At 43.2% G+C, this 12,566-nt stretch overlaps 1 protein-coding gene across 50 annotated transcripts in view; it reads left to right on the top strand.

Moving 5' to 3' along the window:
- The window catches only part of WNK3 (WNK lysine deficient protein kinase 3), an 83,819-nt gene extending 77,529 nt beyond the window's left edge, over nucleotides 1-6,290 (top strand). For all 50 annotated transcript variants that reach the window (XM_083718098.1, XM_083718087.1, XM_083718077.1 and 47 more), the window contains one exon: nucleotides 1,272-6,290. In XM_083718098.1, the coding sequence (XP_083574224.1) occupies nucleotides 1,272-1,601 (330 nt within the window). In that variant the 3' untranslated portion in view covers nucleotides 1,602-6,290. The remainder of the gene's footprint in view (nucleotides 1-1,271) is intronic.
- Nucleotides 6,291-12,566: the final 6,276 nt, after the last annotated feature.

The following is a 12,566-nucleotide window of genomic DNA, read 5'->3' as shown; positions in this document are numbered from 1 at the left end:
TTGGAAATGTTACCATATTGAGAGCCATCTCCAGTTCAGTTAGACTGGAAAAATCCAGGCTTTTAGTTTTCATGGTGATCATGAGGATTATATTTGTCTCCTGCCTTTACTTTAAGGAGCTCGGCAGAGTTCAGGCTGCTCTCATTATTTTATCCTCAAAACAACACTGTGTAATAAGTTCAGCGGAGATATGATGATTGACCCAGTGCCACTCAGTTAACTCTATGACTGTTTGAGGATTTGAACCTGGGTCTCCTTAGTCCTCATTTGACTTCTTAGCCACTGGCAGGGTTGAGTTGTTTCACTTCCTACATTTCAATCCTCTCCTGTGCTCCTTTGTTAAGAAGATACAGCAAAAGGTACAGAATCAATTGAAGCAATGACTTCCTCCCATTTTAAGTAGTACCTCAAGTAGTGCCTCTTTCCCTATGAACCTACCCAGACCCTGAGGTCATCTTCTGAAGCCTTTCATCATTTGCCTCCTCCATAAGAGGTCCAGAGGGTGGCAACATGAGAATAGGCCTTTTCTGCAGTGGCTCCCCATTTGTTCTCCCCCCCCCCCAATTTTTAAATTAGTTTTCCACAAAATTTTTAAGCACACAAACAAATAAACAAACAAACATAAATCCTAGCCTTATTAAAACTAATCTTACTAACATTGTTAAGCGAGTTCCTTGTATCCCCTTGGTTGAATTTCAGTGTATATCAGTTTAACGGTTTTCCAAAACCTATATTCTCATAAAATTAACTTAATCACTTAACATCTTTCTTTCTTTCTTTCCCAATCTAAATTTCAATTTTATCACATTACATGTTTAAATCCTAAGCCTATCTGGTATTTGCAAGTTTTCCAATTAATTTAACTTAAGATATTTAACTAAATAATCTTTAAATTTCGTCCATTCTTCCTGGTAATCCTCCTCCTTCTGGTCACGGACTCTTCCAGACAGGTCAGCTAGCTCCAAAAAATCCATCATCTTCATCTGCCAGTGCGGCTCCCCATTTGAGGAATGCTTTCCCCACGGAGGTTTGGCTGGCACCTTCATTGTACACCTTTCCTTTTTAACCAGGCCTTTGGCTGATTGGCATGCCCTTTTAAAATGTGGGGGGCAGGGTGGTTAGCGGGTTGTTTTTGTTTCTATTATGTATTTTCTGTTTTTATATTGTGATTTTAAGTTGTGACTGCCCTGAGACATGCAGGTATAGGGCAGTGTACAAATTTTAATAATACTAATAATCATAATAGTTTCTTGTTTCTTTTGTTTTTAAAGACGACAACATCTACAGTGGGCTACACGTCCACATGGATTTCCTCGCTTTCCCAGATCCGAGGGACCGTACCAGCTGCTTTGCCCCAAGGACTTCCCCTGTCCCCCTTTACCGGCACACTATCGCCATATGGAGTACCCCACGTATGCCAGTATAACACCATGACAGGGACAACTTACCCAGTGCAATGGGTGGGCATTTCAGGGACAGCCCAGCAGTCTGTTGTTGTCCCTGCCCAGCCTGTGGGACCATTTCAGCCAGGGATAAGCATGCCAGCCTTCCCAGCATCACCTGTGCAAAACCCAGCTCCCATCCCCCCAAGTCCCAAATGAAGGCGGACGGCTAAAAGGATGATAGATATGGGGACTGTGCCTATAACTCATGATTCCATTCCTCTGCCTTGCATTCTGCGGCCTGGATTTTGGGGTGAATTCCCCAGAGCAGCAATGTGGTGGGAGATTGCCTTTGCATTCTCTTATTTGAATACTTGATATAATATTCTTTGGGGGGATTTTTTTTTATATCATACTTGAGAGAGCTTTGGCCTGTGCATCTCATTGTTCCTGAGATGGACAGCATGCCCATGTGCTGCTTATTAATGACCCTTCCCTGTCATTCTGGCCCCAGGTCCCTTGAGTTTTTGAGGCTGATAGCAACCCTTTTTAAATTGTTCACATACTGGCATCTGAGTTAATTTATTGAAGGAGTGGGAGCAGCAGGGAAAGTGACACTTTGGATCCTCTTTTAATTTTACATTTCTGTCTGGTTTCACTGGGAGCTTTAATTGACGGGTGGGGGGGGGACGGATTTTATTTGCAGAAAGATTTGCTGTCACTGAATCCTGTCTTAAATTCTCCCCTCTCCTACCCCAAGTGACAGGCCTTTTACAGTTGGAGGACCATTGAAGGAAGAGACACAAATGCCACCTATTACCTGTTACTGAAAGGCTTGTAGTTGTTCTTGAGCAATTTAGTACAGCTGTTTATATAATGGCAGCTCAATCCTCATACGCACATGACGTTCAGTGGATCCTTTGGGGCTGTTGGCCTAAACTTAGTACTTGAGTTTGGGGGATGTAGCTTTTTAAAAATTTATTTTGCAGTTAGTTTGTTGTGGTGGAGAGGAAGCTGCAGAAAGGGTGGGAACAGAGTGGGAAATAGCCAAACGGTATTTAAAAACATCTCCCATCTCACCCCTTTGCCTCTCTTTTATGATCCATACTTCACAGTTTTAAGGACTGAAACAGGTTGGAATAGGTGCACAGAGTTTTGCATTGGAACAGGTGCACAGAGTTTTGCATTGAGTTGACTGCCTTACAGTGGATTTGAATGGATAGATGCTCCTACTTTTGATTAGTGTTGTCTCTTGCAGCATAAAACACCTAAGTGGTTTCTGTGCTTTGATCACCTACTGCCAAGATTACGAAGTCCCATCTTTACGGAGAACTTTTGAAAACTGAGTAGGTTGTACATGCATTTATGATGGCAAGAAAGTAGTGCCAGAGTCCGCTGTGACAGGCTTTCTGGTTTTCTGACTTAAAGAGAAAAATGTGCCTGTTCAAAAATAGCAAGAGATCTAAAACTATTTTGAATAGGTTACATGCATGAAAGTCCGTTTCCTGCTGGAGTCTTGTACCTCACATAACCCCCTTATTTTATAAACTATATTTCAGCTGCCCTATAAGGCCCATGCTTGCAAGTTCATCTCTGCAGGAGACTAAGTCAGTTACATTGACCTTATTGGGCCAAGGGCAATGCAACATTGCACTACAGTTTAAACTATGGTTTAGCCTACATGAGTACCTTGCTCTTCCTCCATCCCTGACTGTGGAGCCAGGAAATAAGGCGAAGGCTTGTTTATCACGATGTGACATGTGAATCCTCACTTATGGTTTTTTTCTGCCCAGAGAATAGAAGCCAAGGTTTGTTCTTGGCTTGCCACATGATTTATCTGCAGGAAACAAACCACAAACCGAATTCGCACATCACAACAAGCCAGACTCTGGCTTGTTTCCTCCCTTGCATGATATAGTCCTGTGTTTTAAACCATAGTTTATTTTAAACTATTATTTAATGTTACATGCAAACTGGGCCATAGACTATGGAGGTCTTAATTTACTGAGTCTTAAGACTATAAGACTTATAGTCTTAAACTTTTTTCAAGGTAATATTTCATGTAGCAGTTGATTCTTTTGGACCCCAGAATCCTTGAAATATATTCCTGATGCACACCTTGACCTGTTTTCTCCGTTGATATATCTGGACTGATATGCCAGGGAACTGATATTTCAAGCTCTGGTTCACTTTGAGTTAACAAAGTTAAATGATTGTCTTCGGAGTGCTGTAAGAGATTTGCAATGCTGTTGAACATGGAAGCTGGCTAGCTTTGCTGATGAATATTTAGAGAATGAAGAGGAGGGAGGCTGTATCTCTCTACCTTAAAGTGATTTGGACTTCAACTAGATAAATCCTGTTTAAAATGATGGGATTAAATAAATCAGAGTACTTTGGTTTGGGCCTACCTGTAATCCCACCCCCCTTTTTTTGGAGTAGCTGCAGAGACAAGCTACTTGTTTGAACTCAGCCTCTCACTTGAAGCTCCAGTGAATTTGGGAGCTTCTAGAAGTTTTGTGGCTTTCCTTCCCTCCCCACCATGAACAAAAGATCCTGTTTCCCATGCATTATGCAGCCTCCTTGTTCTGCCTGCAAAGATTTGCAGTGCCTTGTGATAGATAATCTTTAGTATCTTTTCAGATTTTTACTGGGAAGTCAAAAAAAGTAGTTCTAGTCTTTTGAAGTTTGATGATGTTTAAACAGTGCATTGCTGCATCTCTCATTAGGATCTGCAGCAGCTGAATTATATATACTTTGGGGTGGGGGTGGGGGTTCAGTTTGAAGAACTGAGAGAACAGTGTTATATATTTTTTCTTTCTTTTTTGCAAAATAGAAACACAATCCTGTTTGTTTGTTTTTTTTAAAAAAAAGTTCCCCTGCTATCTCTTTTAAAACGGACACTTTGACTACAAATACATGTTTTCTAGTTAGGATAACTTGTAGGAAAGCATGGAATTGTGTGCTGTCTTTGAAAACTGTTGCCAAGTTAGCCGACTTGAAAGCCTTGAAAACACAAATCTGCTAGGAAATGGGAGAGGGCCTTATTCCCCCCAGCAATTGTGTGTGCCTTGGGTACACCAGTGGTACACCAGTGTTTTTTGTGGCAGACGTGCATGGTGCAAATGGCAAGCCTGTGTCCTTGAACACTGGTGTTCATGTGTCAGGGTTCCATTGGTCCAATCAAGGTTTCCTGCTTATTGTTGTAAATCTCACGTTGTGTCTTGTGCATTGAGCCATCTGACCATTCCATGCTGCTCGGAGTTCCCAGAACCATTGCTTCACATTTGGCAATAGGGGGCTCCCTTTTGCAAATCCTGACATGGTTTGTTTGTCTGTCTCACTTCTGATAATGGAATGAAAATGGTGGTCATGAAGTAACCTATGTTCGCCAGTGCTTATACCACTGTCTGTGGCATTAAAAGCTAGGATGGAATTAAGGATTACGTAGGGTAAGTGGCTGCTGCCCCAAACAACTGCCACCCCTCTCCTCCTCTTCCCCATAACCTCTGGCAAAGGAACATGTGATGTGACATCATTGTGCTCACATATTCTTCTTGTAGAGTATGTGGGGCTACTGTTTTCAGCGGCTGCCATGTGTACTTTGTAACATCTGGTTTCCTGCCATATGTGGCCAAAAATCAGAGGATAAGTCCATACCAGGGTGTGATGGAGCCATTGTTGCCCTTAAGTGTGCGTGATTTTTCCCCTGCCCCACAATTCTTTGGTTAAACGTGTTTGTGGGATTTTGAAACATAACCAAAGCCTGTTTCACCATCGGTGACAGTAGAGGGGGTGGCGAATCAGTGCACAGTGGGCAGTGATGCTTCTTCTCACATCACCTTCTAACTTCGGAGGAAATAAATACAAACTTGGCCTGAGTCCCATCTCTGCAGCTAGGGAGACCTGAGTGAACCACAGTCTAGAAAACGGAGAGAGGCACTGAAATGTACGTTTGACAAAACAGGAAAAATATTTAGTATGTTTTATACGTTGGGTTTTGAATCTCTACATTTAATGCAAAACATTTACTATCCAGTCCCCCCCCTTCCTTCTTACATTTTGCTGTTCTTTCAAACCTGAATCCTGACAAGGATCAAACTGTGAATTTGGTTTTGGGTTTTAAAAGGCACTTTTTCTGCTGTGATGCTTTGAGACTAAGCTTGTATGATATTAATGGAATGTATCATTTTAATAACTGGGTGGATTTTTCAGTTGTATTCCAGCTGAGTTGCTTTTCCATGTTACATTTCAAGTTTCATTTTCTTATCTACCTCATTTGTTAGTGCTGTTTCAGTCTAGGCTGTGAACTAAACTACCATTCCTGTATATTTCTTGTCTATTTTAAATTGGAGGTGGTGTTTTTACACACATGGCTCTTCACTCCCCCCCCAGCCCATTTCCCTGTTTGTAATTTGGCACTAGCCACTCAAGCTGTTTACTGTTTTAAGGAGGATATTTAACTTTCACAAGGAAGACTTCAGAGATTTATTCATCACAATGATTTAAACTTATAGCAACCTGTGAATGAAGAGAACAAGTCCATGCATTGTCTACTGTATGTTGCAACTGGTTGTGGCAGCTTAGCAAAGTGTGTGACCCACTGCCTCATTAGTCTTCCATTTGACAATGGGAAAAATTAGTGCAAAAAGCTTGCTTTGTTTAGGAAGGAATTCTTCCTTTGTATATGCATTGAATTATTGCTGACAATTAAACTACTGAGGGCGGTGCCAACTTAATGCTCCTGATCTCTTAACCACGGTCAAGGGATCCACAGCAGGATGTGCAATTGCACTCCCTTCTTCAGTCTCTACTTTTCTGGGGTGCAAATTCCTCCCACCCTCCCCTTCTGCTGGCCTGACTCACAGTTATAGTTTGCGTTGGCCCCAATCTCAACAGTGGTTAATGTTAAAACAAGGGTGTGCTGTTTCCCAGCTAAAGCCAAATTTCTGGTTAAAAGCAAACCCCCTTGTATTAGTCACAGCTAGGCTTTGTACCGACATTGGTATGGATCCAGAGTTTTTGTTCAGTTGATGGCAAGACTTCCAGTGGGAACAGGGAGGGAAGCAATTTCCAGCTACTGCCTCGCCCCCCCTGAAGCCCCCCCAAATCTGCTGTGGCCTCCCAATCCTCTGGAGCAGAGTTAGGATGGGAGTTGGGGGGCTGGCTGTAGGGGGAATCACAGAAAACGGATTGCCTCCCTATTGCACTGACAAAAAGAAGCCTAACCATCAGCTGAGTGACTCTGTTGGATGCAACCTGTTACCTTTAACTGTGATTAAGACCGATGTGGAGGGAACACACGGTCTCATCCTGCAGCTTGATGCCTTAACCAAGTTTAAAGTGTTGGGAGTGTTAGATTGGCATAGGCTCTGAACAAGGTGTGCAGGGTACCTTTGGAAGGCAGGGGCCTTCTGTTGCATTTAGGCAATAAAATGATACATTCCTGGTTATTTTGAATTCTGAAACCCAGCAACACTGTTATTGTAAGTGCTGTCATTTTTGTAGGCTGTACCTCTTTAAAGGTGAATTGTATGATTTCAAAGTTGCTTCAGTTAATCAACTGAAGTCCAGTTTAGCATCCCTCCTGGAATGTTGCCGTGGTTTTTTTTTGTTTTTTTTTTTGCAAGGGGGGGGGAAGGGTTGTGTATTTTTTATACTTATACAGCAGTTAGATGGTGGAACGGCAAAACTGATTCTATAAGGAGTCACTATACAGACTTGGGTCATCCCCTGCCTCCTGGTTGTCTTCAAAAACTATTCTTCTTAGTAAATATTTATGGTGTCTATATTCCACCCCACACCTATAATTTATTCACATTTCATTCTATAAGAAGCTGTAACTGTGAGCAGTGTAGTACAATAAACCAAATTCTACCCCTTGCATGTGAACAGTTGTTCACAAGGGCCTGGTACAACTGATGGGATGCTATTCTGCCCCTGCCCCCTCTAGAGCCCTGAGAATAAAATGCTGCTAAGGCATTATGCATTTTCTACTTACTACCTTGTAGCTCTCATTGAAGCTAATGGAACTCATCCAGCTTAAACCAGCAATGATTATCGCATATAGTATGTAAGAACAAATCCCCTCCTTTTTAAAAATCACCATTTATCTTATTCTTTTGGAGTGGGGAAGGAGTTGGTTTCCAATGAAAAAAAATCTTTAAAAGGCTAAGCATGAATTTATAAACTGTCTGCTAAACGGAGGCCTTACTTGTATCCTCCCGCATAATATGCTTCCTTCACAGGCTGTATTTCTTATGTAGAGACAATCTCCATGTAGAAAAATGTGGAATATGGCCATGGGCAACTGCTTTGCTGCAAGTCAGTAGAAAGCATGACTTTGGAAGCCAGTGCCTGAAAGAACCTGTATACTTGCCATATACTTCACATATGATGATGGGCAATGCTTTTCCTACAGTGAGATTACCTGTATGTAGGGAAAAAAATATGCATGAAGTAGCCCTTAGTGATGGTGCAGAAAGTCCTGGGGAGCACGTTGTGGCCTGTTATGCTTCAATCAACCCCTTGTAGGGCACTTGTTATATACAAAGCTCTTTTTTCTCACTTCCATCTGACAGAAAGAAGATGGTGGCTGCAGAGGAAGGAAAAAGAGGTGTCCCTGTCCTGTCAAGTAGCAAGGAAAACATTTTTTATTGGAATCTGTGGTAAAATATATCCGAGTTGTACCACAGATAGAGGCAAGCACAAATATACATAAATTGTTGGAAGAAAATGCAAAAGAGCAAGGCTTTAATTCTCCCTTCCAGGGCCATAGATTTAATTTGCAAGACTAGGAACAAACTTCTGTTTTTGTATTTTCAAAGCATCCTAGAAGGGTGTTGTTTTGGTTCATTTATGCCTTAGAGAACTCCTAACCATACATTTTGGCAGCCATTTTGGAAGTGCAATTGTCTTTGAGGTTCCTAATGCAGCTTCAAACAAGCAAACAAAAGACCTCTCAGTTAAAACTACTATATTCTATTTAAAAAGGTATTTCATTCTGTTTTTGTTTTTGTTTTTGCTAGAGATTGCTGAGGAGCATGCAGGCCTACTAAAACAGCATGATAAATTCAGGTATATGCTGTGAATAAATGTCTCCTTAGATTTCCATACTTGCTAACAACTTCTGAATTTCAGAAATATTTTTTATGTATGTGAATTATACTTTAATGTAGCATCTTAGTACTTATTTTTTAAAAAAACCCTTTCTTTACTTTTTTACATTAAGGCTGAGATTTTTATGGCTGCATAGAGGATGCAGGTGACCGGTTCATTGTTAACAGGGATGAGGCATCCCATTCAGTTTTTGAAAAATCATAGCCCAGAACTTTATGGTAGAAAACGAATGTCTTTTATCAGCAGTTGTTTCCATGTGTTTTTTAATTATTTTTGCAAGCTGTGAGTTGACTTCATTTGTACACAACCATTAACAAATATTTTTTTAAACTGTTATAAAGGAAAATAAAGGCTGTGTTGAAAAAAACCCCAATTAAATATAGTCTGGATGTTACTGCAATTTCTGCTAAAGAGGGGTGAGGGAAAGCCAAAGGAAATAAATAGTATTGCTGGAAAATACAGTGTAAATATTACGGCATTGTGGCTTCTTTCTTAGCAATACTTGTTCATCTACTAATTCATTGATACATTGCATTTTAGATACATTGAAGCCCGGGAGCGAAAACTTCAAGTGCTATGGAAGATTGGGATAGGAAGTATGCCCTGAATATGCACTCTTTGTTTGTAACTTTGAAGAGTGCTCTGAAAACTTTTTGTTAGGATGGCAGAAAAATCTGTTAAATGAGTATATAAATTTAAAACACCAGAGAGATTCCAGAGGTAGAAAAAGAAAACACAAAGATTTGGGGCGGCTGCATTCCCTTACCTCAAAACAATCTATTTAATTCTGCTGTAATAGTTTGCACCTTCTTATCTAGTCTACAATCTTAGATAAAGGTGCGTTTAGTTTTTGTTTAAAAAACTGATAAATTCTTTATTTTTCAATTAATAAAGGTAAGTTATGGACTATATCCAGTCCTGATCAGTCACAAGAGAACCCCCCTCCCTAATATTCTATTATTCAAATTATTACTTTGTTGTGGCATGAATATCTATGTAATACTATCTATAATTTTATCTTGGCCTTCATACAAGGCAGTGTTAATCTTGTCCCCCAACCCCATCTATCCTCTTAACAGCCATGTGGGGTAAAAAATATTCTAAAATCCACGGTTATGCAGTACCTTTACTAGGAAAGTAGTAAATAAGTTTTTGAGTTCTTCAGCACTATTCATCAGATTGGACATTAAGCAAAGCATTAGAACAGGGTGGCCAACCCTTTTAGGTCTGTGGGGCACATTTCGATTTTTGAGTGAGCGTCATGGACATCACATCATTTAGTCATATTACCACACATACACTGAAAAGAAAGCACACACATGCACTCACTTTCCCAAGGGATCTTGGTAAAATTTTGATCCTGTAGAATTAACTTGAGCCTTGAAAAGCAGAGTTGAAAGAGGAGTTGAAAAATAGTGCCACTCTTCTAATTTCTCTCAAGGAAGAAAAACCTCCCTTCCAACCTAAGGGGGCAGGTGGCTGAGGCTTTGTGGGCACTAGGGGGACACATGGAGGGTACCATGGCACACTGGCAATCCTTGCATTATGGGGATTAGCCACTTGGTGATCCTGGGTGCAACTTGAAACCTGTGCAATACCTGTTAAGAGCCTCATCCAGTTAAGCCTGCAATGTGTAATCGCACACATTGTCATTTCAATTTCAAGCAAGCTTTTTCCTATTACACCCTCACACATTTAATATCCAGAAGGATGAAGAGTTACGGAAAACCCAACAGCTGGCCCACTATTTTGAAGAAATTTTGGTTGGTCCCAATAATGCCCACTCTGAGATTGTGGATTTCTTTGTGTTTATTATCAGACACAGCTTCTTTGCTTCTCAGGGAAGGTAGGCGAGTGTGGCTGCCTCAGGCGCAGCTCCACAGCACTGCAGGGCTTGGTTGCAAACTAGCAGCATTTTGCTGGGTATGGTTGCAATTTCACCCATACCAATTGCCAGCAGTGGAGGACTGCGGAACCAGATCACTGTGCAATTGAGGCTGCGGTTCTTTTTATTGTTCCCTCCCACCCTATAAAATGCACATTGGTAAAAGAGTTATCTAGACAGAGGAGAAATTCGCCTAAATCCACGCTCACATTAAAAGGGGAAAATACCGTACACATGGCCATGAGTATTTTACCTTTAAAGGTAAAGGGTAAAGGGACTTCTGACCATAAGGTCCAGTCGCGGATGACTCTGGGGTTGCGGCGCTCATCTCGCTTTATTGGCCGAGGGAGCCAGCGTACAGCTTCCCGGTCATGTGGCCAGCAGGACTAAGCCGCTTCTGGCGAACCAGAGCAGTGCACGTAAATGCCATTTACCTTCCTGCCAGAGTGGTACCTATTTATCTACTTGCACTTTGACATGTTTTTGAACTGCTAGGTGGGCAGGAGCAGGGACCGAGCAACGGGAGCTCACCCTGTTGCGGGGAATCGAACCGCCGACCTTCTGCTCGGCAAGTCCTAGGCTCTGTGGTTTAGACCATAGCGCCATCTACGTCTCTAACATTTTACCTTTAGGAACGGTTTAAAAACAGGCTGTTTCCAGGCTGGAAACAATGCTCCGAACTTGCTTAGAGGGTTGCGCCCCCTCCCCCCGCAAAGAGGGCCAAAGTCTGGCAACCCTCATAAGATGCTCTGTCACTGCTGAGCATGCAGCCCCGCCTGGTGAAATGTGCAGAGAAATATGCAGCCTCCCCTGACAGGTGTGTGCCGGCTGTGCTTGGGCAGGTAGGAGTGCCTGGCTTGCCCTGGGAGAAGTTATCCCTTCCTTTTCACGGGAGGCTTGTGGCCCAATGGTCTTGTTACCACCAACAACACTGCAGTGGTCTAGGCTTTTAATTCCCCCATTTTCAGAAACTCGGCGTATCTCCTACTGCGCTTTCCTCCCGTGTGTGTGTGTGTGTGTGTGTGTGTGTTTCTTCATTTGTAGCATTTAGATCCCACTTTTTCTTCCAGAGATGCTGCGTTCCCCCATCCTCAGCTACTACCCCACAACTATCCTGTGAGGTAGGCTAGGCTGAGAGGCAGCGACTGCCCCCCACCTGCCACATCCAGTGAGCTTCGTGGCCGAGCGGGAGATTTGAACTGTAGTCTCTCCCAGGTCCTAGTCGGGCCACTCTATCCACTGTGCCACGCTGCCTCCGCACCGCCCCATCCGCCGGGCTCCCGGGCTGGGGTCTCAGGCCTTGTGCGAATCCTGAGGAAGCGGCTCTTCTTGTTTACACGGCAGCAGGAGAAGCCCCAACCCGACCCAAGATCTGCTTTGGGAGCAAGCAGGGAAGAAAGAGTTGCATGGGGATCTGCTGCCCGAGGCAGCTGTTAAGCTATGGGTGAACATATCAGACAAGACACAGCAATTCTTCAGACAGCTCTTGTTTATTCACAGGCCAGAACAGAACTAAGCTGAAGGGTTCAGCCAACCTGCTTTTATAGAGCTCTGCTACAATGCAACTGTAACAACTTTCTGTAACTATCCAATCACTGAATGTCACTTTCAATCCCTTATTTGCATGTGTGGACCTGAGTGAAAACTATCTACAGCATCCCCCTGCAGGCCCAGGGTGAGAACTTCAGTACATAACAGCAGTTACCTCGCCTTCCCTCATGGCGGGGCCAGTCTGCCTGGCAACCGGTCCCGCCTGATTCTGTCGGCGGCGTCCTTCCCAGCAAACACCGCGCAACTCCCAGCGGCGGCCTCGGCACCTCTGAGGCCCTTCCTCGACTGGGCGATTCGGACTACGTCTCCCAGCATGCCAAGCGGGACACAGAAACGTGACAATATGGCGCCCAACGAAGGCCCAACCAGGCACCCGTTCCCCTTCTGGGCGGCCTTTCTCCCGTTACTGGAGCCCAACCCTGAGGCGATGTTGTTTCCTTCCAGGTGGGGGAACTACATGAGCCGGTGAAACCGAGCGGCGAAATAAAAACGTACGAAGGCCTTCGTATGAGGCGGCGCGAGGCCGGCTGCAGGTTGTGGCGCTTTGCAAGTCTATATTCGCAATGAGCCTCCGACTTCCGCCCCTCCCGTGAGGCCGCGCAAACTCACAAGGGGGAGACAAGTCCGTACAA

This window comes from Podarcis gaigeae, assembly GCF_964106915.1.
Source record: "Podarcis gaigeae genome assembly, chromosome: 17".
NCBI lineage: Eukaryota > Metazoa > Chordata > Lepidosauria > Squamata > Lacertidae > Podarcis > Podarcis gaigeae.
This window is presented reverse-complemented; position numbering and strand designations above follow the sequence as displayed.